General features: G+C 48.3%; 1 protein-coding gene across 1 annotated transcript in view; it reads left to right on the top strand.

Moving 5' to 3' along the window:
* LOC310806773 (tetratricopeptide repeat protein 28-like) overlaps window positions 1-25,840 on the top strand; it is a 114,356-nt gene extending 88,516 nt beyond the window's left edge. Inside the window, exons 7-24 of the mRNA XM_083673013.1 lie at window positions 177-721; window positions 2,742-3,265; window positions 7,939-8,048; window positions 11,003-11,132; window positions 11,342-11,560; window positions 13,265-13,427; window positions 15,269-15,409; window positions 18,398-18,542; window positions 18,755-18,934; window positions 19,131-19,681; window positions 19,845-20,092; window positions 20,259-20,383; window positions 20,544-20,775; window positions 21,108-21,184; window positions 21,937-21,960; window positions 22,952-23,081; window positions 23,191-23,298; window positions 23,530-25,840. Of these exons, the coding sequence (XP_083529139.1) occupies window positions 177-721; window positions 2,742-3,265; window positions 7,939-8,048; window positions 11,003-11,132; window positions 11,342-11,560; window positions 13,265-13,427; window positions 15,269-15,409; window positions 18,398-18,542; window positions 18,755-18,934; window positions 19,131-19,681; window positions 19,845-20,092; window positions 20,259-20,383; window positions 20,544-20,775; window positions 21,108-21,184; window positions 21,937-21,960; window positions 22,952-23,081; window positions 23,191-23,298; window positions 23,530-25,136 (5,259 nt within the window). The 3' untranslated portion in view covers window positions 25,137-25,840. The remainder of the gene's footprint in view (window positions 1-176; window positions 722-2,741; window positions 3,266-7,938; window positions 8,049-11,002; window positions 11,133-11,341; window positions 11,561-13,264; window positions 13,428-15,268; window positions 15,410-18,397; window positions 18,543-18,754; window positions 18,935-19,130; window positions 19,682-19,844; window positions 20,093-20,258; window positions 20,384-20,543; window positions 20,776-21,107; window positions 21,185-21,936; window positions 21,961-22,951; window positions 23,082-23,190; window positions 23,299-23,529) is intronic.
* The last annotated feature ends 415 nt before the right edge of the window (window positions 25,841-26,255 follow it).

Genomic DNA, 26,255 nt, shown 5'->3' with positions numbered 1-26,255 from the left:
GTCTTGCCATTCACAGGAAAGCGTTTAACTTGTTGTGCATACAGTCAGAGAGATGATCATGGTATACTGTAACAGGACAGTACTCCATTCATTTGCAAAGCAGCGCTGTTCATGTCATGCTGTTACCGTTGCTCATTTTGCTGATGCAGTGACATCTTATCTGTGGTTTGTTTCAGGTGAAGGAGCGCAGGATGGAGGGGTGTGCCTACGCTGCCCTGGGTGCCACCTACAGACTGGTGCAGAAGTACGACAAGGCACTGGGCTACCACACCCAGGAGCTGGAGGTGTACCAGGAACTGTGTGACGTGCCAGGGGAGTGTAAAGCCCACGGACACCTGGCAGCCGTCTACATGGCTCTGGGCAAATACGCCATGGCCTTCAAGAGCTACGAGGAGCAGCTGGAGCTGGGCCGCAAGCTGAAGGACCCTGGCGTAGAGGCCCAGGTCTACGGTAACATGGGCATCACCAAGATGAACCAGGGGGTGATGGAGGAGGCTATTGGCTACCTGGAGCAGCAACTGGCCACCTTGCAGCAGCTGAGTGGCAACGAGGCGATGCTGGACAGGGGCCGTGCCTATGGAAACCTGGGAGACTGCTATGAGGCCCTGGGGGACTTTGAGGAGGCTATCAAGTATTACGACCAGTACCTTTCAGTGGCTCAGAGCCTCAACCGCATGCAGGACCAGGAGAAGGCCTACCGGGGCCTGGGTAATGGACACAGGTCAGCTCCATCTCTCATTTGACTTAGTAACTAGGAGTGATACCTATGGGGTGAGTGGTTATATCTATCTAGGTCAGTCATCGTAGGTCAGTCATCATAGGTGCTAGTTTGCTCTAGCATCCCATATTGGCAGGCTATTTTCTTCAGAAAAGAAGTCACAGATGTGATGTTCCAGGTAAGAGATGCCATTGGTCCTAATACGACTTCTCTTTGAAGCAGGGATTTTTCCACTAAGTGATTTGATACAGTATACACGGTGGCTCTGCAGCTCCACACTGAACAGAGAAGGTACTTTAGATTACTTCAGATTCTATAATGGGAATCTGTGATTCTATGAAGAGCACTCTAAACCATGAAATTGCCAACTGCCTGTTATAAAAGCCAATATCTGAATCAGAGATGCAGAGTGCTGCTGATCAAAGTATAAATAGCATTTTAATCTCTCCTTTTCTCGGTTAATAACGTTTAAATGCAAGGCATCATATTTCTAATACACTCCTAAGCTACCGTTGCAAGCAAAAAACTATTCTGCCTTTGAATAAGTTGCCGATATCAATTTCCTCTGGTTGTTGTGGTGACAGATCATTGCTTAGACTGGGTATTACTAATAATCATAGTAATCCTGCTTTGCATAATCTTTTTTTCTTTTTGTGCCTGCTGCGTTGTGCTTGCGCTGGTTCTTCAGGACCACCGTGGTTCAGAGACACCTTGACGGTGTGCAGCAGGATCGTGAGCCTGGCTTCTAGCTCGCTGCTACAGCAGCCTGCTGGCCCTGGCCTGATCTGTATGCAAAGAGGCTTTGGCAGACAGACGTCTGAAACCGAGGGAACCATAGTTAATTTGAGACGACCTTTTACATTTTGTCTCTTTTCTCCCCCCCTCGCTCCCCTGTGTGCCTCTGGGGCTGATAACATCCATTGAGAATACGACGCAAATAAAACACTATGGCAGCGGTGGAATCCTCATCTCGGAGATGATTCTCCCCTTATTGTACACTATCAACATGCCACCGTACCAATCAGAGTTGTGCATTAGCCATGCATGAGCTTAGAGAGGAATAATGCACATCCTCTCTTCCTTCACACTCCCCCTTTCCCAGAGCCATCTCACATTAACACACAACATTAATTAAGCCCCAAGTCTTTTATTCTTTTAATGCCCTCTCTCAAACCATATCCGGCAATTGTTGCTCAGCCTGTGAATCTGAATGGTCTATTTGGGTTTGTGGGGTGTTCAAGAGAACAAAACATTGGGCTGAATGCAGATCTTAGTCACTGTGTATGCAGAGAAAGACCGTGTACCCTCCCTGTGACAGCTGTCCCATCTAGGGCAAGTGGATGGTGAATTCTATTAACCACCAACCCCTACCCTGTCTTCTTTCCCTCTTCAATTCCTTCTTCATTCCACTGCAGCCACACACACACACACACACACACACACACGCACACACACACACACACACACACACACACACACACACACACACACGCACACGCACACACATTGTGCTGTTCCATTTATTTAACCCTGATTTTACCAGGACAGTTGACTGAGAACATATTCTCATTCTGAGCAGCGACCTGGGGAGTTGAAGGGGAGAGGAGAGGCGGTGAATGAGTCATACCAGTACTGTTGGTTAGGAACGGAAATGTGCTTCATTCACGCTGAAATGATGCAACACTTTGCAAATTGCATAATTGCCTTTGTGACAATATGATGTGTGTTCTTCATTCCCCCCTAAAAGTGCACTGCTGCCATATGTGCGATTAGATAATAGCGCTTATAGTATTCCCTCGATAGCAAAAAGATGAACAGGGTTATTTTGAGTGGAGTGCGCTTAGAGGACACTGTCTCAGCAGCACAAGCATGCTTGTTCAATTGAGAAGCAGATGGCAATTACAGGGCAGTCTAGTAGGCTCATCATTCTACATGTCTCTCCCTGTCCACTTCACCCTGACCCTACCTCTCTCTCTGTCACTCCTGCACCGCCCGCCCTGACTCCGTCTTGCTCCCCCTGCAGGGCGATGGGGAACCTGCAGCAGTCCCTGGTGTGTTTTGAGAAGCGGCTGGTGGTGGCTCATGAGCTGGGTGAGTGTGGAGGGAAGGCCCAGGCATATGGCGAGCTGGGCGCGTTGCATAGCCAGCTAGGCAACTACGAGCAGGCCATCTCCTGCCTGGAGCGCCAGCTGGGTATCGCCCGTGACACCCAGGACCGGCTGCTGGAGGGCGATGCCAGCTGCGGCTTGGGTGTAGTGTACCAGTCCATGGGCGAGTATGAGACGGCCCTGCGGTGCCACCAGAGTGACTTGGAGATCGCCGAGGAGACGGGCAGCCCCACCCGTCAAGGCCGTGCTTATGGCAACCTGGGCCTCACCTACGAGTCTCTAGGCAACTATGAGCGTGCGGTGGTGTTCCAGGAGCAGCACCTGAGTGTGGCAGCACAGACCAACGACCTGGCCGCCAAAACACTGGCCTACGGGAGCCTTGGGAGGACACACCACGCGCTGCAGAACTACTCACAGGCTGTCATGTACCTGCAGGAAGGTGAGTGGGGAGTGGGGTTCAGAATCAGAGTGAGGATTGGCTTTGTTGCCAAAGCAGTCTATAGGCTTATATTTTGTGAATATGTCATTTGTATTCAAGTTGCAAAGCCTGTAGCCATGTTTTTATTAGCTTGTGTGAGTATGTTTTCTTGTGTGTGTACAGTGTGTGTGTCTGTGTGTGTGTGTGTGTGTGTGTGTGTGTGTGTGTGTGTCTGTGTGTCTGTGCGTGTGTGTGTGTGCGTGCTCAATGTGCATGCTGAGCGGTTTTGCTGTTTACTGCCTGCCATTCTTCACACCTCTATATCCGCTCTCTTAGATGCCACTTTCAAATGAGCTGCCAAAGGATCTTTTCACACACACTGTGGCTGACTCCTGCCTCTCATGCTTCATTGTCCTCTACAGATGATGGTGAAATAAACACCTCCAGCGCTGGCTCTCTCAAACTCATTATACCAATGGCAGTGTAGGGAGTGAGAAAAAGCAGCATGAAGGGCTCCTTTGGAACTCTTAAAGGGATAGTTCAGGTTTTTCGATGTTAGATCTAATTGTCCACTTATTTGGAGTGTTGTAGGCTGATCCAGACAATTTTTTTTTTTTGTATTTCCATTTTTGAGCTTTCTACGGCTGGCTCCAGGGCTAGCATTTAGCCATACCAGTGTACATGAATGGGATCACCTGTATGCTATACGTATGACTACTTTAAAAACATCTGCACAAGAAATTCTAAAGCCATCTCATCTTTGTGGGCTATATACGCATGTCGATATGAAAACTATTTGTTATTTGCAATATTACAAGCGTGAACATACATGAACAAACAGAGAATACTTCCTGTCTTGCCCTTGGTTTGGAACAATGCACAATGTCATTGGGGTGAAGTAGCTAGTCCATTCTATTCAAAGATACAATAACAAATAATTATCTATAAAAACTAAATTGTGTTTTCCATTTTGCATGGAGACGTTTTGAAAGTCGTTTTCTGTGCTTTTGATAGCGTACAGGTGATCCCATTCATTGCAAAAAAAGAAAGCTCAAGAATGGAAATATGTTTAAAAAAAAGGTGTCTGGATGAGCCTACAACACAAGTAAGGGGAAAATAAAGTATAACATTGTTAAAAACCTGAACTATCCCTTTAAAAGTGTGGCCACCGGCGATGGTTCCCTCCGCCATTAGCTGCAGCTATGCAGGAGCACACCCAGCGCATTACTCTCCAAAGCCTGTGTGCATTCAGGGAGAATTATCTCACCGGGTTGAAATTGTTTGATCCTCCTCTGAGGAAGCTGAGCTGGAATGGCCTCCCTATCTCTTCTGGCTGCTCTCTGTGAGCTACCTGAGCTTGTAGTGACCCAGACACTGTCTCCACCCCTGCTTGTTGGGTTTTAATGAAAACAAAGGAGACAGGCCACTTTATCTCCACACTGTCCCCTTATTGTCCCCTGCACTGTCCTTGCATTGTTCCTTGATCCAGCTTTGAAAAAGAACACTACAGTACCTTCACTATCCTTGACAGCCAATTATTTCTGGCCAACCTACCCAGACCTAAAAGTTGGCACGTTTTTTCTCTCCAAATTTTTTTCTCCCCATGCTCAGTTTTTTCATGCTGCGCTGCTCAGGTTTTTGTTTTTGTTTCCTTAGAAAGATTAATTGAAAGGAGGCCTAGGCAAGGAGCTCCACACGAGTGCCTATAGTGACAGCATGTGACCTCAGCGAAATGTGTGTGTGTGTGTGTGTTTGCCTGAGTGCATGTGCATGTGCGTGCGTGCATCACAGTATGGATGAGAGACACACACGTGTGTTAATGCCTGCAGTGTTTTTTTTTCATTTTTCATCATGATTCATAATTAGGTGACATTTGTGTGAGGCTTTCTTCTCTTCACAGTCACAGTGCCTCTAGTGTCTGTGTGTGTGTGTGTGTGTGTGTGTGTGTGTGTGTGTGTGTGTGTGAACACAGCTGTGAATGCATTAGTGTGTTTGGCCATGGTTCAAACGGTGTGTGTGTGCGTGCGTGCGTGTGTGTGTGCGTGCATGTATGTACGTTCGTGTACATAAGTGTGTGTTTGTGTATGCACCATAATGTGTGTGCATTTGTGCATGAGTGTGTGTATCCCCTCACAGGCAGGCACATATGTGTGTGTACAGTCACAGGGTGCAGAGGCCCCCGGGGCTGTACAGAATCTCTTCACCAGCTGTCACCCAGCCTTTAAAGTGTTCTCCAGTTGCTCTTCAGGGTGCAGCCAGCCACATATCCACATCCTCATGTCAGCCACCACTACGTGACTCTGCCTGCAGGGCACACAGAGTGGCAGTGGTAGCCAAAGAGTGATACATATAGGGAGAACACAGAGATGGGGAAACGAGAGAGAGAGACAGAGAGAGAGAGAGACAGAGAGAGACAGAGAGACAGAGAGAGAGAGGCAAGCATTTAAATAATAGACAGCAATGAGAAGACATTCGTAATGTGGTGTTTCACAGCACATCAATAAATGTGTCTAGCGTCAACTGAAATATGAAAAAAATGCAAAAATGCATTTGCATTTGACCAATGGGTAACAAATAATGTATGTTCATTGTGTGGAGGGAAGGTCCAGGCGTACGGGGAGCTGGGCACGCTGCATTGCAGTAATGCTCTAAGAAAGCCAACGATCCAAACCACATGTCCCTTTCATAATCCGTTCAACAAGTTATAGGAGTTTTAACCCTTGAAGGATGGCCAAAATTAGGGTGATGAAATCAATGGAGGCCAGAGAAAAAAAGTGCAAAAAAAATCAGGAAAATTGCATCCCAATTAGTTAGCGCTAGGCTACAACTGTAACTAGAATTAGGCCACCAGACAGGCTCACTTTTCTCTTGAACCCGTCATCACGTCATTTTTCTTCCTGAATCCGCAAGACATAAAACAACAAAATCGTAATATAAATATGACATGGCAAGTAGGCATTTTTAGAATATTCTAGTATACGCTTTTCGTATTAACACAACATGATTGTTCTTTTTCGAAGATTTCTCACAAAAACATATCTTTGTGAAATGTCAACTGAGCACTGAGCGTGCCCCAAGCCTTTTATTTCCAAAGCCTTTTACAATTAATCCCTCTTGAGTCATCCTTATATAGCTTTTTGTGACCCACAGAAACAACTCTGAAGACAACCAACACAACATGTAAAATGATATGTTAGAGAAATACCCCACTGAACGATTCACAAGATGAAAGATCATATTGTTTTGGTCAAATGTATTTTAGAACATTGGGAAGTGACATTTCATCACCAGAGCGTGTTTGCTCTGACTCTGGGCAGAGTGGTTGGACACCCTACAGACTCAGAGATGGAGTGATAGGAGTGAAGGGTGGATGCTGCCAGGGAATGAAATGGATAATTTAGAAGTCTCTGGAGCTCTGCAGTCTAATGAGACCTAAGCACTGCCGAGACCCTGCTAGTGCTGCCACAGCAGTCATGATCAAACAGGTACAGAGACTAGAGGGGAGGGGGGGGGGGGGGGGGGGGGGCTGGCAGCGAGATGATTTAAGGAATAGGGAAGGTCGAGGGAGAAGGAGAGAAAAGACCTCAGTGAGAGATGCACAGAGCAGGAGGGGAAAAAGAGGTAGAGAGAGAGAGAGAGAGGGAGAGGGAGGAGAGAGATAAGAAGAGAGGGGAAGTGTTGCAGGCTTCAAAGGGCTGCGGTGCTCTCTGAGGGCGTGCTCATAAAGCAGCCATGATGTCTTGCGGGGAATGTGTGCTGCTGGGCCTTAGTGGACTAGGCCGGGCGTTCCAGATCACGCTCTCTGTTCTCTGCTTATCTGGGTCAGACACAGACAGTTTTCCAGGAATGCCTTGGAAAGCAGACTGAGACCAGCGTGATATGGCCCGGTTTCTCTCTGTTGCCCACCAAAGGTTGTTTTGCAAGCCCCTCCATCACAGACAGATAGAAAGAATAGAGTATATCCTACCTAATCTACAGACTGTATTAGCATGGTTTTGCATGGGCTGTTAGCGCCTTGGAGGTGATGTGTGGCACAGTATCTGTCCTTCTTCATCCCGGTAATTGGGCAGAACCAAGCACTTGGCAGGCAGACTGAGGACACACGCAAAGTTGCGACACACACATCGCTGCTTGAGGGATTGAAACTGAAAAACAAACAGTAACCGCGCCAGGTGATCTGACACAGGCACGCTAACTGAACGCACAAACAGTTTTTCCCAGAGAAATTCTGAGGAAGTCTATCAAGACTAGATAGCATAACAAGCTGCACAAAATAGTTTAGGACAGGATTTATTTGTCCTTTTAGTTTGTGTACAGAGTTTCTATGTGTGCATGGAAGTGTTCTGTAGACTCTACTACAACTCTCACTGTTTGGTTAGTCTCCCACCTCCTCAAGTGTGTGTTTGTGTTTGCTAAGTCACTCAATACTTAACATTGATTAGTAGGCACTCAGATTAGTGCTCCAACTGCATCTGTGAGTGTGTTTTGTGTGTTTTATCAGAGTGTGTGCGTGTATGTGTCTGTCTGTGTGTCCTAGAGTGAGTGGGAGTTTACAACTGAGGCCAAATATTCAAATCTGTTCTCTGTCAGAATATCAGTACCACGCTACGCTTACATCTGTTACCCTGAAGATACCTGAGTGTTTGCCCATAGCGCTCAATTATTGAATCTCTCTCTCTCCCTCTCCCTGTCAGGCCTGCGGCTGGCAGAGCAGCTGGCTCGGCGTGAGGATGAGGCGAAGATCCGCCATCGTCTGGGGCTGTCTCTGTGGGCCAGTGGGAACCTGGAGGAGGCCCAGCATCAGGTACTGGTCTCACCCTCACCCTCACCCTCACCCTCACCCTGCCCTCTCCTCTCCTCTCCTCTCCTCTCCTCAGTAACACCACTCACACCACACTCACATCTGCTTGTGTAGAGAGAGATGGGTCAAGGTTAGACAGAGAGATGGAGAGGGGAGAGAGAGAGAAAGGAGACACAGCTGACTCCTCTGTTCTATTGGCATGCTGCTGCGTCTCTGAGCAGGTAAACGTTGTCATCTTCCTCCACCAGGCGACAGATGATTGGAGATGTCTCATATTCATGTGGATGCCCTCAGGAGGGCCCAGACAGAGAGACGTCTCTCCGGCCCACTGCCTCACCTGGCAGGCATGGAACATGTCCTCGACGTCTCTCTTAGTATTTCCTCCATGTCCACATCCCCACAGCCTCGTGTTCAACCAAGCAAATAGGCGTCACTCTCTCTGGATTGTTCTTATAATTTCAACCTTTTCCAGCTTTCATACCCCAAGCGAACCTATCGCATTTACTTAACGTTTGATCCATTTTGTTGCAAGCCAGCAGTTTGGATATTTTCCCCGTCAGCCCAGCTCCCAGGGTAGGTTGTTGGTGGGAAAGGACATTGTTGTCCTTAGAGTGTAGATGGGATGATTATTCATGAGCTGGGCTGGTGGTACAGATGACCTTGGTAAGTACCCTGACCCACTTCAGGCTTGATTTGCATAGGTTTCTATGCAGTTTTGCCGCACTTGAAATTCATACAGCATACAGTACATACTCCTGGAATGAGACTACTTGACCCCATGTCCCTCGTTCTCCACATTTAAACCCAATTGTGTTTTAACACGCTCTCTCTGATCCCCATGTCCTTTGCCACGAAGAGGTTGACATGTGTCAAGCTTAATCATATTTTGGATGGAGCACATGGTCTCGTGTTATAACTGACGAGGGAGGATATTGGTTTAATTGATTCAGTGAAATTTAAATGTGGTCGATAAAACAGTGTTTTACAGCTCATATCCTCTATCAAACAGTAAAAGGTGAACGTTCCCCTGGGGAAAAGGCATTAGGAGAGTCCTTTCATACCTGACAAACCCCCCCCACTACCTGTTCTCTTCCCTTTAATTCCACATGCTCCTGACATTGTGTGAACATGTCATATGAAAGAAACATTAATCATGGGAGGTGTGATATATGACTAGTATCATAATGCTTACAGTAAGAAGACCTTATGAATGTCCTGCACCCTTATGTTGGATATTAGTTATACCACATCCAGGCAGGACATTGTGGATGCAGCACTTTTGGGATTGTTTTCTTTTAATCTCTGCAGGGTGAGGTCAGGCCAGGTGGTGTGAGAAATTAGTTTCACTCTTAAAGGGATGTCTGTGTGCCCAAAAGATTGAACTACTGCATTCAGCTCCAGCCCTATCAGCAAAATCAGCCTTGGACTACTAGCACTAATGCAGCACTCCCAACACTCCCAGACTCCCATGCAGCACTCCCAGGAGACAACTCCGGCTCAGTTCTCTCCTCCTCTTGCTCTCTCTCTCCCTCTCTCTCTCTCTTGCTTGACACACTTACTGCATGACCTTGGGGATAGACCTGGCTAGCTTTAGCAACCAAAGAAAAAAGGAATGTCCGTGACTCTGGTATGCTCCCATGGTCATTTAATTCAAAGGCACAAAAACAGACGTTTTGATCAGAGTAGGATCATACAACACTTCGTCAGATCATACAACACTGTCAAACACAACCTCTAGAGGCATGTACATCTGGTCAATTGAATACATCCAGTCAATTGAGTATATATAATACATAAATATTACAATAAATACATATTAATATCAATAAATATTACACAGTAGACATCATGGAAATACCTTTTGGTTAGTTTATCCATGTCAAGTGATATAGTGGGCAATAGATTAAAAACAGATGGGACACATACATCAATAATTCAATATTATGTTGGGAAAATGGAGGAAAACAGCCCCCTTTCATATTTTATAGAAAAGGTTGTATATCTAGTTCTTCGTTTAGACCTCTTGGAGAGTGTTGAGGAAATGTATCCTCATCTCAGGAGGAGATTGTCAATATCGCTTTAGCTGCCACCACACACACACACACACACACACACACACACACACACACACACACACACACACACACACACACACACACACACACACACACACCCCCTACAATGTATTGTACGCACTATACCAATACGCCTGATAGAATTCACCCCCTCAAAGCCTATGACCTTTCACTCCCCATAGCTACACCCCCTGTCAGGCCTAGGACAGCTGTCTGAATGGCCAGCTTTAGTGTCACTGCTGGCCTGCTAGACTGGAGGTAAAGCGTTCTCACTCATCTCAGAGGGCTGTTGCCAACAGAGGAGAAATAGGAAATCAATAACAACTCCCATGAATCAGCACTCCTGGCCCGCCTCGGACCAACCGCTTGGCTAGTGTGCTGCACAGCCTCCGCCCACACTTTCTCTGCCCCCCCCTACCCTCTCACCCCCCCCCCCCCCCTGCCCACTGTCTGTTGTCTGTGACTGAACAAAGAAAAGAAGTCTGGAGAAAGGCCTATTGGGATCAGACTTACATTGTTTCCCTGGACATTGTTTCCTTGTGATGCACAGGTAATGGCTTAGCATTTGAGTGCCTTCTTGTTCAGGTGGTTGAGAAGTGAGGGGAGGTTGGTCTTATGGGGGTGATTCTTGAATATCAGTGCAGTATTCAGCTCCCTAGCTGTGTTGTAAGAGAGAGAGCTGTGCAGATGTCGGGCCTGCCCCTGTATGCAGCATTTGCATGGAGGAGGGCTGCTACCATCTAGTGGTTTAACTCTACCACTGCATGTCTCTCTTGGTCTGACTTAACCACGATCCTTGGTTGACAAACATGACAGTGAGTATTGTATGTAGCTGTATGAATGATGTGTCTGATTGTTGTCTGTGGTTGTGTTTACCTGCAGCTCTACCGGGCGTCTGCACTGTTTGAGACGATTCGGCACGAGGCCCAGCACAGCACCGACTACAAACTGTCTCTATTCGACCTGCAGACCTCCTCCTACCAGGCACTCCAGAGGGTCCTTGTTAGCCTAGGTATTCTGACACGTTCCATTTTGTCTGGCCTTTTTTCCGGTCTCTCTTCATCCCTCTTTCCTTCTCTTGCTCCCTCTGCAATGATCTCCTTTTTCATGTATACCCTTATCTCTATCCCTGTGCCTCTCTTTCTCTATGTTTGAACATATGCCCAAATACGAACTGTAAAAAAACCAACATTGACCTCTGACATCTACGGTGTACACCAGGCCACCATGACGAGGCTCTGGCGGTGGCAGAGCGCGGGCGGACGCGGGCCTTTGCAGACCTGCTGGTGGAGAGGCAGACAGGCCAGCAAGACTCAGACCCCTACACCCCAGTCACCGTGGAGAACATCCTGGACACGGTGAACAGCCAGAGGGCCCTGGTGCTCTACTTCTCCATGGCTGCTGGCTACCTGTACAGCTGGCTGCTGGCTCCAGGAGCAGGTAAGCACACCATTGGCAGACTGGGCTTAGAGGGAGGTTGGAGGTTAACTTGATCGTGGAGGTTAACTTGGAGGTTAACTTGATCTGTTCCTCTGTGTGCCAATAGTGTGATGTGAAAGGAATTGTGTACATTTGTTCATCTATTGTGCCTTGGCATTGAAGCCTTTATTCTTCTAATGCAGACTCACACGCACACTCACACACACACACACACACACACACACACACACACACACACACACACACACACACACACACACACACTCACGCACACGCACACGCACACGCACACGCACACGCACACGCACTCCCACTCCCACTCACATTCACACAGCAAATGTAATCTTGACTGTGCTTTGTTTAGCTGAGAGTCCTGGAGGGTATGGCTTGTATTCAAAGGCCCGGGTAAAAAAAAGCCAACTTTAACACAAGGCGGCAGTGCCACCTGCTACTCCACTGCTGGCAGTGCCCCCCTGCCTCGCCTCTCACCCCTCAGGGCACATGCCAATGAACCATGCTAACTGAGAGTGACAGAGCCAAGCAGAGCCAAACAACACATGCACCACAAACATCCACACACAAGTCAACAGAGAAACAGGCACACATAAACATGCGTTTGCACGCACACACGCACACACACGCACTCACACGCACTCACGCACACACGCACACACACGCACGCACGCACGCACACACACACACACACACACACACACACATGTACATACACACACACACACACACACACACACACACACACACACACACACACACACACACACACACACACACACACACACACACACAAGCTTTGGGCATTAGCATGCAGTGTTCTCAGTTTGAGTTCTGTAGCTCCATAGCCTCCCTCACCAAAGAGAATAAAAGAGGCTCTGATCCCAGTCACAGGCACACTGACGGCGGTGGCTGTCATGGTGACTGCGAGTCTTTGGTTCTCTTTGAACCCTTCTGAAGAATGTCTGAATGAAAGCTCTGACCCATGTTACATGCCCACCAGGCCTGATCTGTTGATACAGCCGAATGCCAAGGCTGGCTGGCGGTCCTGACCCCCCTAACTCTGGTCATACAGTGTGGATTGGTGTTATACCACAGGGAGGAGTGAGAGGTTGAAAGTGCTGCTTCTTGCCTGAGGCTGAGCCACCAGTTCTGTAATCGCCTGCCTGACTCTCCCTGGCATTCACTGGCACATGGCTGACATATACACAGGGCCTTGTTAAACGAACCCTTAGTTGGTAAAGGGACTGCTCTAATCATTTAACTGGTATAGAGAGGAGCCTGTCTGCCAGGTTACAGATCTAAGGACTACCGTTGCTCAAAACCAAACCCCCCACACACTCAGCAGCATCCATCACTGCTGTCATAGACCCCCCCCCTCCCCACACACCTCCCGTTGATCTCCCCCAAAATCTCAGTTCCCGTGGCATGCAGCAGATGGCACAGACAGGCAGCCCACTCCTGTATTTTATTGAACGTTATTTGTTTCATTCATTTTGCTGTGCAGATGCACCGGAATATGTTGCGTACGTTACAGTTTTCGGTGCAAAATCCCTCCATATGCTCTCTTGTGGTAAACAACGTTGTTTTTATTACACTAAGATGTGCTCTCACATCATGTTGACTTTTGGACATTCAATTTCTTCCTTCCCCCCCCCCCCCCCCCCCCCTTCTCTCTCTCTCTCTCATCAGGCATCCTGAAGTTCCATGAGGTGTACCTGGGGGAGGGTCTGTCCGACAGCGGTCCAGACTTCCAGGAGGGGGGCGGAGGTGGGGGTGTAGTCAGCGGCTCATCCTTGGAGCAGCACATAGCCAGCGCTCGGGAGGCTCTGGGAGTGGAGTCCTACTATAGCAGGTACTGTAGGCCGCAATGCCAAATACATACACACTCCAGAATAGATTGAGAGGGCTCAAGCTGAATCACCTTGGGATACTGTAACCATGCTGCATGCACTTTCAGGGAGCCCTTCTGCCCCGATGCCCCTCTTGTGATGACAGGTCTCCACTACCTGCCTAAACAACTCCACTCTGCTCCTGCTGGGAACAAATGAGATGGAATAATGTCACTCTGTGCCCGCTGAACTCACTTAACACACTCCTGAGATGAGGAAACAAAGGAGAAGAGGTTACTGAGGGTGGGGGGAGAGGAGGAGAGGAGGAGAGGAGGAAGGGAGCGATACTGTCTGGTGGAAATGAACGAGTGAGAGACAGGGATGGGAGGAGAGAAACTTTCACACAGTTTACAAGGAATATGCCAGAGGGGAATGTGGAGAGGGATATTGACATTTCGAATCTCCTGTTGATATCAATTGATTTATGCAGAATGTACACACGCATCTCTCGAGTGAACATCTGATCCATAATGCCCAGCTGGTCTGCCCAGTGCCAACCTCCACCACCCCACCAGCCTGGCCCTCCTTCCCCATTACTGACTCATTTACCGCTCCAATGGGAGGCAGCACACAAGCCACCGCGCCTGGATGGGCACAATATGGCACCACTTAACGGCCCATTCACTCTCCACAGAGGATAGAGAGAGAGAGAGAACGAAGGGGAGGGAGAGGGAGAGGGAGGGAACGGGTGGGGGAGAGAGTGGGAGGGAGAGAAACAAGAGAGCAAGTGAATATTGGGAAGCCGAGAGAGGGAGGCGTAACTCATACTGGAATACTGTTTCGCCTCATTAATATAATCGGTCATCATTGGTGTGATGTCATCTCTGGGCACCTTACATGCGTCTAGCAAACGTTATTCTAATGAATGCAGTGGCTTATTGTCTGATGACAGCCCTTTCATCACAATTCAGCTAATAGGGAGAGATATATCCTCTCTTCTCATTAATTCCAATATTTTTCAGATGGTTCTCAAGCCCATAGATTCAATCTCTTTCCCCCCAAAGACACCCCATGAAAGAAAAAGGATATAGGGGATATATGAATTAATGCAAATAAAGAATGAGAGAGAGTGAAGGGAAGAGGGAGAGATTTGAGATGAGAGTAGTTCCAGTTCCCATGGTCTAGTTTGGTGCTGTTGAGAGCAGTGAGCTGACAGAGACAGATGGGGAGGTGGGGGTAATTGAGGGTGGAGGGATAGATAGATAGAGGGGAGCATAGATGGGGAGGTGGTGGTGGTGGGGTGCTTGTAGAGAGTGGTGGAGGATAGATAGATAGAGATAAATAGATACATAGATGGGGTGCTGGTGGTGGAAGTGGGGTGGTTGTAGAGAGGGGTGGATAGATAGATAGATAGATAGATAGATAGATAGATAGATAGATAGATAGATAGATAGATAGATAGATAGATAGATAGATAGATAGATAGATAGATAGATAGACACACTGCTGGTGGGATCAGCATCAGCAGCATTTGAAAGAGAGGATTTAACTCTAATTCCTGTCAGGACCCTAGACCAAGCCTGGGAAACTAGGCTGTGTGTGTGTGTGTGTGTGTGTGTGTGTGTGTGTGTGTGTGTGTGTGTGTGTGTGTGTGTGTGTGTGTGTGTGTGTGTGTGTGTGTGTGTGTGTGTGCCTATGTGTGCCTATGTGTGCCTATGTGTGCCTATGTGTGTGTGTGCCTGTGTGTGTGTGTGTGTGTGTGTGTGTGTGTGTGTGTGTGTGTGTGTCGGTGTTCATAGGAGAGTGTGTGCATGTGTATACTGATGTTATACGGAGTTATATTCTCTCTCTCTCTCTCTCTCAGAGGGTGCTCCAGCAGTGAGACAGAGAGTGAGGCAGGAGACCTGCTGGACCAGCAGTTTGAGGAACTTAACAACAAACTGAATTCAGTCACTGACCCCACGGGCTTCCTTCGCATGGTATCCAGAAACAACCTATTCAACAGGTGAGTCAGAGGGCTCCTGTCTCACGGGGATCAAGTAAGAGAAAGAGAAACTTTATCGGCAAACACTAATTACCCCCACATTCCCATACGAAAGATAAAAAACCTGCTTGGTAGGGAGATTCATTAGAATAGTAGCTTTTCTTTGAAAAGCGTATTTCCTCCATTGTTTTGTGAGCACAGGGGCATGTGAAACCTTATTAAACTGGTTGAGTGGAGCAGAGCTGAAAAAGCCTTTATTAGCTCCCTGCTCTCATATGACTGTTGTGAGCGTGTGTGTGCATGAGAAAGTGTGTGGGTGTTTGTATGTATCCAAGTGCAACTCCATCTGTATGAAGAACAATTTGTGTGTGTGTGTGTGTGTGTGTGTGTGTGTGTGTGTGTGTGTGTGTGTGTGTGTGTGTCTGTGCATGTCTGTGTCTGTGTCTGTGTCTGCGTGTGCCTGTGCGTGCGTGCGTGTGTATGTGTGCGTGCGTGCGTGGCTTTATGATAGTGCACTTCTTTCGATCTGTGTATGTATTCATGTTGGAGATACTCAGCATGACTATCACTTGTCATTCTGTGAATGCATTTGCACTGTGCTGATTGGCAATATGTGTCTGATCAGTTGAGATGTGTGTCTGTGAGTGCGTGTGCGTGTGTGCGTGCGTGCGTGCGCGCCCGTGTGTGTGTGTGTGTGTGTGTGTGTGTGTGTCTGGGTCGTATTTCCCTGTCCTCATCTACAGTTGAGCTGCTCTTTGATGAGAGGGTAATTCCAGCTGTAATTGAGTCTCGATGCTCATTAAGCATCTTTAATGAGCTGCCCGTAATAATCCGCTCATTCTTTTGGGCCCAAAAAACCGATCTGAATTGTAAAGCCTTCTGTGCTTAAGAGCCTCTCGTCTATCTCACTAAAGCCAGGGAAAATAGAGACCAACTCATTGTCATTTTAAAGCCATACATTTTGGTTTGATATTAATATAGAATATTGTATGTGGCTTTCAAGGGCTCTCTTTATGTTACTCCACCTCATCATTTCTTAGTCCTCTTAGTCCCTCTGCTGTTTAAGATGCAGACTACTGTTTCACCAAGGTCATCGTATTCTCGTTAATATGAGTACTTTAGTAAAGATATTGATTTGATTATATTGATTTGATCAGAGGAGAAAAAAAAATATATCATGGAAAGGGGTGAAAGAAGAAAGGATTCCATGCATGAAGATATGATTTATGGTTCCCAGCAAGGTGTCTTATTGCCTGACATTATCTTGAGTGATCCTGCTTTTAACATTGATATCTAATCTATCTCTTGGGAGCTGTTGAATTAAGTATAAAAAGGTGTTCATTTGATACCTTGAAAGTCCCCTCACGTCTGCCTCCTTACTGTCCAGAGACTAATGGAGCTCCTCTCTTGGGTCCCCTCGCTTGACAGAATAGAGGTTTGACAAGGACGCTTCTAATGAAGAGCTCAATAAACATGTATACACATAGACAGGACCCTCAGTCACATAGAAAATACCCCGAAAATACACCACCGGCTTGATTAGTGGAAAGGCACTCTAGAATCCAATGTGAGAGTTGGAGCCCAGCAGATGGTGGGTAGCCATTATGTCCACCTTTGTCATCCTGTCTCTTTATGCCCGGCAAGAATTTAATTCACCCTACTCCCAAATTACAGAGCCATTGAGTATACCCTTAACCTCCCACCCTTCTGCTGGTGAACACATTCAACCTCTCGAGAACACATTCTCTTTTTTATCCCTCCATACTGCGCACCTTTTCTTCTCTCAACCCCTCGTTTCCTCTCACCCTCCTCCTGTCAGGCTAACAAACGTCTGTTTGCTTTCCCATGGAGGCCTGTGTCACTGCCAAGGCCTGGGAGAGAGCTGGGAGGCTGGAGGAGAGCCAGTGGCCTGGGGCTACCAGGAGGGGAGGATGGAGGGTGGGGGCCTGCGCTTGGACTTGGGCTGGGGCCGGGAGGGAAGACTGGCTGGTGGAGCAGATGGATAGCCATGGCGAGTGTGCCCATGGAGCCAGGGCCTGTGTGTAAACAGAGCGGAAGGCCTTTCCCCCCACGGCGACCATTACCAGAGCTCACAGTGTGCCACGCGCCTCTTCCCGAGCAGGGAGCCATCACTCGCCCTGTCAGATGGGAGAGTTAGCATTTGTATTCACCAGGACTGTAACACAAATCTGTCTAAGCCCTGGTACATAGTATATAGTATGATTTACAAAGACTGAATAGTGAGCAGAACAAAACTCACCCATGCTATTATAACAGGCAATATAACCCAGGTAGAAGTATACTGTTTTCCACTGTCCTGCCAGGTTCATGTTAGGACACTGAGTGGGCTGCTAAGCAGGAGAAGATCTGGGGGGAAGGGTTGATGAGATGTCTTGTTCTCTCTCTCTCTCTCTCTCTCTCTCTCTCTCTCTCTCTCGCTCCTTCTCCTGCTGTGAGTCTGTCAGGTCCAGAGGTCTCACGCTACTCTCGGCTCCACACTTCTACAGTCCCACATCGCCATCTAGAGGACTTTTGTATTTTAACCAAGGACACCATTATTCAATATGAATGTGTTGATTCCTATCTTAGATCAGAGCTGGGTCTGAGGAGGGCTTTGTCTTTGGTACCTCTAATTGGACCGGATCAGGGCTAGATGTGACCTGTTTCCCAGTGTGCAGAACTAGATGTGACAGAGCAGTAGAGGGAGAGCAGAAATAGGAAGAGGAGCCAGTTAGACTGAAAGTGCTGAATCACTATGCAGTGTTTGCCTGTAAATACATGGCCCACAGGAACTGTTCTGGCTGAGTCTGCATCTCACCAGGAGCCATTTCTGATGCAGCACTATGCAGCAGGTTGCATATGGGCTATATATGTGTGTGTTTGTGTCGCAGGTCAGCTGCCTAATAGCACTTTGCCAGTGTGAAAAGATTTGAATGACCAGATTTGCATGCAAACAGTTTGGAGCACTGTGCTTCATGAAATGAGAACCATTGTGTCTGTGTTTTGTAGGAGCTGCCAGAGTATGACCAGTCTGTTCAGTAACACCATGTCACCAGCCAAAGATGGCTGCTCCTCCCTGCCCCGCCGGCCCAGCAACCTGAGCAAACCTCCGCTCCGTGCCCTCTACGACCTGCTCATCGCGCCCATGGAGGGGGTGAGCAAGCACTCTATCCTTATCCTCTGTGTGTGTGTGTGTGTGTGTGTGTGTGTGTGTGTGTGTGTGTGTGCGTGTGCGTGTGCGTGTATGTGTGTGTGTACAGTATGTATGTGAATCCGTGCGTGCATGTGTGGGTGTGTGTTTGATTGTCAGTATGATAGTATCAATCTCTGTATCTGTCTCCAGACTAATCCTGTCTCTCTGGTTAGGGCTTGATGCACTCCAGTGGGCCGGTGGGCAGACACAGACAGCTAGTGATGGTGCTGGAGGGAGAGCTGTACCTCATCCCCTTCGCCCTGCTCAAGGGCAGTTCCTCGAATGAGTACCTGTACGAGCGCTTCAGCCTCATCGCCGTGCCCTCCATCCGGGGTCTGGGGACCAGCGCTAAGGTGAGCATCTGATTCTGAACTGGCATATGCTGTACTTATATTTTTTCTATGAGTTGTTGCGCATAAGAGCCTCATAAAACAGTTTTTCTTTTGTTTCTTTGTTGAATGATTGTAGTGGTCAGGTTGACTTTTATGACTGCCATTAGGCTCTGGTGAGGTGGTTTTCATCATTGGTCTTCTCTTGCCATGTCCCCAGACTCACTCTCGGCGAGCGGGACCAGCTCCATGTGGTGGCGTCTCCATGGCAGCAGTGGTGGGGAACCCTCGTCTGCCGTCCTCTGTGATGGACCGCTGGCTGTGGGGGCCCATGCCCTCGGCAGAGGAGGAGGCCCTCATGGTGGCTGAGCTGCTGGGCTGCCAGCCCCTGGCCAGCTCCTCTGCCACCAAGGAGAGAGTGATGAGTGCCCTCTCCCAGGCAGAATGCGCCCACTTTGCCACCCATATCTCCTGGAAACTGGCTGCCCTGGTGCTCACGCCTAACCCAGAGGTTAACCCTGGTGGGGCAGGGGCCGGGGTGGGAGTGGGAACTGGAGGGAGAGGGGCTGGAGGCGGGAGGAGAGGCAGTGGAGGCAGGGGTAGGAAGGGTTCCTTTGGGAGCAGCAGCTACACCATCCCAGAGAGCCTGCACCTGCAGGATGATGGTAGCGATGTGGAAAGTATCTGTGACAGCCCGCCCCTGCAGGAGTTCCTGCTCACCGCTGCGGACATCCTGGACCTGCGGCTGCCTGTCAAACTAGTTGTACTGGGGTGAGTGGCCACGGGACAAGGGGGGGGGGGGGGGGCTGCCCTAGAGGGGGACTTTAAGTAGCAGCAGTAGTGCAGTGCTAATAGTGTTTTGATGAGCATGTGGCTGTGTGTGTGTGTGTGTGTGTGTGTGTGTGTGTGTGTGTGTGTGTGTGTGTGTGTGCAGGTCCTACCAGGAGTCCAGCAGTAAGGTGACAGCTGATGGTGTGGTTGGGTTGACCCGGGCCTTCCTGGCTGCTGGAGCTCAGTGTGTCCTGGTGTCTCTGTGGCCTGTCCCTGTTGCTGCTTCCAAAGTCTTTGTTCATGCCCTCTACTCTGCCCTGCTCAACGGGACCAAGGCTAGTGCTGCCCTTGCAGATGCCATGAAGACTGTCCAGAGCAGCAAGCAGTACTCCCACCCCTCCAACTGGGCAGGTCAGAACCAGTCTTCCTCCACAGTCCACACACTTGTACTGTATTGGCTTGTTTAGTTACTTCCATCTGGATCTCCGTATCTGAATGGTTTACATACCTGCATTGAACGAGCTAGACTTCTTTTTTGTTTATTTTGTTTACTTACTTCCTTGGTGTGTCTTTCCAGGCTACATGCTGATTGGCAACGATGTGAAACTGAACAGCCCCTCGTCTCTGATTGGCCAGGCTCTAGCAGAGATTCTGCAGTATCCAGAAAGAGCTCGGGATGCTCTGCGGGTCTTATTGCACCTGGTGAGGGGCACACCCACACACACACACACACACACACACACACACACACACACACACACACACACACACACACACACACACACACACACACACACACACACACACACACACGCACGCACGCACTCTAACAATGTCTCTCCGCCTGTCCCCCTGTTCCCAGGTGGAGAAGTCTCTCCAGAGGATCCAGAATGGCCAGCGTAATTCCATGTACACCTCCCAGCAGAGTGTGGAGAACAAGGTGGGGGGCGTCCCAGGCTGGCAGGCCCTGCTGACAGCTGTGGGCTTCCGTCTGGACTCTGCTGGCACTGGGATCCCTGCTGCTGTCTTCTTCCCCACAGCAGACCCTGGAGACCGGCTCCAGCAGTGCAGCACCACCCTGCAGTCTCTACTAGGTACAGCAGCTACGAGGCTCTGGGTCCTGGTAGGGGATGGATAGGGGATGTTACAGGGACTGGGAGAGAAGAGAGAGAAAAGCGCTTCATCAAGAACCCGGCCTAATACTCTCACTTATGAACGTGCCGTTATGAAGATTGAAAGTGATTGCAATATTACTTATTATGATCTATAGCCTTTGTGTGCTTCAAACCAGAGCAGAGATTCACCTTTTTTTGTAACTTTTTTTTTTTTTAGCATTTTTCTGTATGGAAAACAGCATCACTTACTTTTGATTAAATGCACCTGGTGTATGAATAATGAAACACGTCCTTTTGATCTTCTCCCCCAGGTCTACCGCCCCCAGCTCTTCAAGCCCTGTGTAAACTCATCACTGCCTCAGAGGCGGGAGAGCAGCTCATCAACCGGGTAGGCCCCAGCACCCCAGCACACACCACTGGACTGTTACAGTACACCTAATACACTACACTCAGGATTGCACTTGGTCAACTCAAAAGTGATTCATATTGTTAGATATGTGCACAGGACATATGACCATCAGTTTAAAGACTGGGTACTTGGTACATAGGGGCTTCAAGGCAGAACAAATCATCATTATTGTATCATAAGATAACCTTGTTGCAATGGGTCTGGTTGCGTATGACGCACTGGACTGCAAATATCCTCCTTAATCTGCATTAAAAATGATGCAATCCAGCCTCACCAGCAGTCCTTAAAGTTCAAGTGCGTTACTGCAGTATCATCTCTGATTCTGTTCTGTTCCCCTTGTGACACTTGAGAGTTAACCCTGTAATTTCCTGAGGTTGACCCATGTTCACATGTAGCACAAATTGGTCACATGCTTAGATTAACATGGCATCTCTCATAAACGGTGGCCCCACAACACTGAGACATACTATATGATACTATATGATACATGATGTGTGTTCTTGACATCACACTGCCTAAAGAACTATGTATGTATGGTGATTTAAAGGGCATTCATCTTTCTGTTCTTGTGTGTAAAGTGCTGTATTACACCCAACAGTGCTGTTTGTTGTTTCTCTGTGTGCCTGTTGTGTCCCCAATGGACGTGGTCTCCTCTGCTCTTTGTGAATGGCCTATGTGCATGCAACTAAAAGCCTCTTCTCTCTCTCCTGCTCCTAACCTGCGGTCTGAAGGCTGTTAAAAATATGGTGGGAATGGTAAGTTTGCTGTGACCTCCCCTCTCCTCCCCTCCCCTGCACCCCTCCATCCCATTCCATCCCTCTGCATTTCACTGCTGCTTGAACAACCCTAGCATCACCCTCTTCCTTGTATCAACTGGCCCATAGACCAATAGTCGGACTGCATGTTAAGGTGGTCATGCATGCTCTTGCTCATGTTCTTGTCTCATGCTGAGTCTAAAATGTGTACAACCTAGCTATAGAAATAGGTCTAGAAGTTAGTCTGGGCCAACATTCCACTGCTGGGTTTTGCAGTTAGCGATCTGTAGGATTACGAGTTCTTTTTGGATTTACGACCCTGGTTCACTCAAGGTCACAAGAATGTTTCGGTGAGGTAAAGTGATGAAAACTATGAAAAAACCCCAAAACAAACAAACAGTGGATCATGAACAGAGGGGGCATGTTTCACGAGGGGTGATGTAAGCTCCACAAAGGTGTCTCTGTTCCAGACCAATTAATCCCCAAACAAAACAGGGAGTGTGCCCTAGTTGGCACGTGTTAAACCCCCACAGAGAAGGAGGAGGGTCCTGGTTAATCTAAAGCAGCCTGAGCCGTGCTCCACAGTAAAGGCACTGTAGTCGTGCAAGGCTAACGACTCAATCCCCTGACAATACGGATCAAAATCACAGAGCATCAAAGGGCAGATTCATAGTAATCAAGTAATCAAGTGGAGAGAGAGAGAGAGAGAATCAACCTCTTTACTGCCATAACAAAGATGGGTGAGCTGTGTTACTCATTTTATGGGATTTTAGTGTGTGGAGGAAAAAACTATCAATCAAGCAACCAATTAATATTTTTACTTTAGTGGTGATAAAAACTCCACAAAGTGTAACCCTATATCACATCATTAACTCAGGTTTACTCTTCCTGGTAAAGACTAATGCCTGGGCTCTCTCTCTTTCTCTCTTTCTCTCTTTCTCTCTATCGCTCTCTACACCTCCCATCTATCTCTCTTACTCTACCCCTTCAGCTCCACCAGGTGCTGGTCCAGCTACAGACAGGGGAGAAAGAGCAGGACTTCTCCCTGCTGCCCATCCAGGTGTCCATTAGTGTGCAGCTATGGAGACTGCCAGGGTGCCATGAATTCCTAGCTGCACTTGGTGAGTAAGACTCATATCAAGGGACTGGCGTATCAATATTCTTGCTTATTTACTAGTAGTGGGGTTTTATGCTGTCCATTGAGTAACTCCCACCCCTATATTTGTTCAGGGTTCGACCTGTGTGAGGTAGGCCAGGAGGAGGTGGTTCTCAAGACGGGCAAGCAAGCCAACCGCCGCACCATGCACTTTGCCCTCCAGTCCCTGCTGGCCCTGTTTGGTAAGTACTGTATTTGTAGTAACACAGGCTGGGCTTCCCATCATGGAGTCATTATTTCTTGTTCTGATGATCCATCACTTGAAATTGATCAGTTTTTACTAATTTTGAGATGATGATATGTGCTAGTTTTGAATAATAGCTACGTATTTCACTCACTAATTTGTTTTACTTTCCCTCTTCCTCCCTCTCACCTTCCTTCCTCCTCCTCTTCCTCGCTCTATCTCTTTCCAGACTCCACAGAACTTCCCAAGCGTCTCAGCCTGGACAGCTCCTCCTCCCTGGAGTCGCTGGCCTCAGCCCAGTCAGTCTCCAACCCTCTACCACTGGGCTACCCCAACCCACCCTTCTCACCTCACTGCATGGACAATCTGGCCTCAGACGCCATCTCTGTCTACAGCCTGAGCTCCGTGGCCTCCACCATGAGCTTCGCTTCCAAGTCAGAATGTGACTTCCTGGGCTATCGCAACCGTGGCGGGGCCACAGCACATTTCTCCGCTCATAAGCACCCTCATGTGCCCCGCAGTCGCTCTTCCCCACATGGGGCAGCTGCTGCAGCAGGAGGGGGCCGGGGAGAGGAAGAGGAGTATGAGGGTTTCTCCATCATCAGCAGTGAGCCGCTAGGAAGCCACTGTGACTCCCTGCCTCTGCCTCCGGGTCATGGGCAGCGCCACCTCCACCGTGGGGGCAGGGGTGTTGTCAGTGGGTCCAGCTCAGGCGCAGGACGGGGCTATGGGGTGTCTGTATCTTCACGAGGTAGTGTCAGCACCCCCACTTCCCCCGTCAAAACCAGCCTTGTGCCCAGCCCCAACTCCCCTTTTCAGAAAGTGGGCAAGGTGAACAGCTCAGACACAGGAGAGTCAGACCAGTCCAGCACTGAGACAGACAGCACCGTCAAGTCCCAGGAGGAGAAGACTGTCCCACTGGACCCCCAGGAGCTGGCCCAGAAGATCCTGGAGGAGACCCAGAGCCACCTGCGGGCAGTGGGGAGTCTTCAACGGGCTGGGGCCGAGGGTGGGACAGCTGGAGCCACCTCAGCGAGGAGCACAGCCTTCCGCTCCTCAGAGACCAGTGCATTCAGCCGTCCCAGCAGCAGTGCCAGTGTCCGAGCCCAGTCCTCTCCACGGCCCAAACCTCCTTCCCGCTCCTCCTCCCTGCAGAAGATAAGCTCTGGGTACAACAGCCCTGCTGTCTCAGAGAGCTCCCTAAAAGAGGGCAGTCATCCTTCCCCCACTTTGGATCAGTTCAGGTTGAAGTATCCCAGCTCACCCTATAGTGGTCACATCTCCCGCTCTCCCAGTAACGTGTCGCCCAGTTCGGGCCACCAGTCCCCAGCGGGCAGTGCCCCATCCCCGGCTCTCTCCTACTCCTCCACAGGCTCTGCCTGCTCCAGCTCTGCTGATGCCCCTGACCTGGACCGGCTCAGGAGGGGTGTCATTGATGAGAAGGTCCAGGCTATTCACAACCTGAAGACCTTCTGGGCCAACGCAGCAGCCCAGCAGCAGCATCATTTAGGTCCAGTCAGGGCACTCCGCGGTGGCCCAAGACCTCTTGTCTCTGCTAAGAGAGATGTGCTGAGCCTTCTTAACCTCTCACCACGACGCTGCTCCCCCAGTGATGCCCAAGACAGCCTGGAGCTGCGGGAGCTGGGGCTGCAGTCACTGGACAGGGGCAGCAAGAACTCCTCCAATGGACACCACTGCTCCAACCCCAAAAATGTGGCTCCTTCTCCCACCATTTCCACTAGCAGCAGTCCTGGTGCTCGCTCTATCAGACTACCTGCCGGCAATGGTTACAAGTTCCTCTCCCCTGGCAGGTTTTTCCCCTCCTCCAAATGCTGAGACACTTTAAATGGTCCTCCATACTTTAACTACCACTTGCTATCCTGTGTGCTGGGGGAGTAGGGCACTTTCTGGAGGGTCACTATTGGCCTGCCCAACTTGATTGACAATGAAAAGGATTTAATAAGCCAATGATCCCTCAGAGGCTCATGAATGCTTAGAGAGTGTCTTGTCGTTGTGCCCATAACACTGTAAATGGCAATGAGAAAGACTCAAAGACCTGATACTGTGTTTGTATGTGTGTGTGTCAGGTAGACTTTAATGCCAATCGGTATTTTCTCCAAAAAATTTGCTATTTGTGTGGGCCAAGATGAAACAGCTCTAACTGGTTTCCTCCATTCTATTTTTATTTCAGTCTAATGATTATTGTTATTATTATTGTCTGTTATTGTTATTAATATTATTATTATTATTATTATTATTGTTATGTTTTGTAAATTAAATCCAGTGTTTCACAATCAGTATTAAGCGTTTTTATATTATTAAAAAAGTGAACAAAACTGTACCATGTAAAGATGGATAGAGTAAAAAAAAAAAAGATTTAATATTTTTTATTGAAATCGAAAGCGGCATTTTGCCTGATTTCTTTGTGAATTGAGTGTCTGCTCCGAAGCATGGATTCTCTTGCTATTCAATGTTAAGTACCATGTATGACTTTTTAGCCCATGATTTTTTGAAATTAAACATGGAAATTTCATGACAACCATCTCTGTCATTTATCAGTAAAACTGTTTCAATAAAAATCATGTTTGCTTTCTTGTATTCTTGTCTCATTCCATTGCTTTGTAGCACTGAACATGCTTTATTTCTGAAAATATATATTATAGTCTGTAACATGGAATAATGCTACTGTATGACTGTTAAGACTTTTCCACCATGCAGTTTGAAGTTACATGAAGTTTACATTTAGGCAAGTATGATGACACCTATGGAACAGGAACCCTAAGAAAAACAAATGACAGCTTTGAAACATTGTCTTGACTTGTATGTATCGTCTTGATGAATTACAATTTGCAATCCACACTACGTGTTATTCCGATGAAACTCAATCAGGAAATTGAGTTGGTGACGAAAGTGTCATCATAATCCACATCAAAATGTACAAGGGAGAAGGGTGGT

This window comes from Argentina silus (genome assembly GCF_951799395.1).
Source record: "Argentina silus genome assembly, chromosome: 7".
Taxonomy (NCBI): Eukaryota; Metazoa; Chordata; class Actinopteri; order Argentiniformes; family Argentinidae; genus Argentina; species Argentina silus.
The sequence above is the reverse complement of the archived record's forward strand: the minus strand, read 5'-3'. Positions and strand labels throughout refer to the sequence as shown.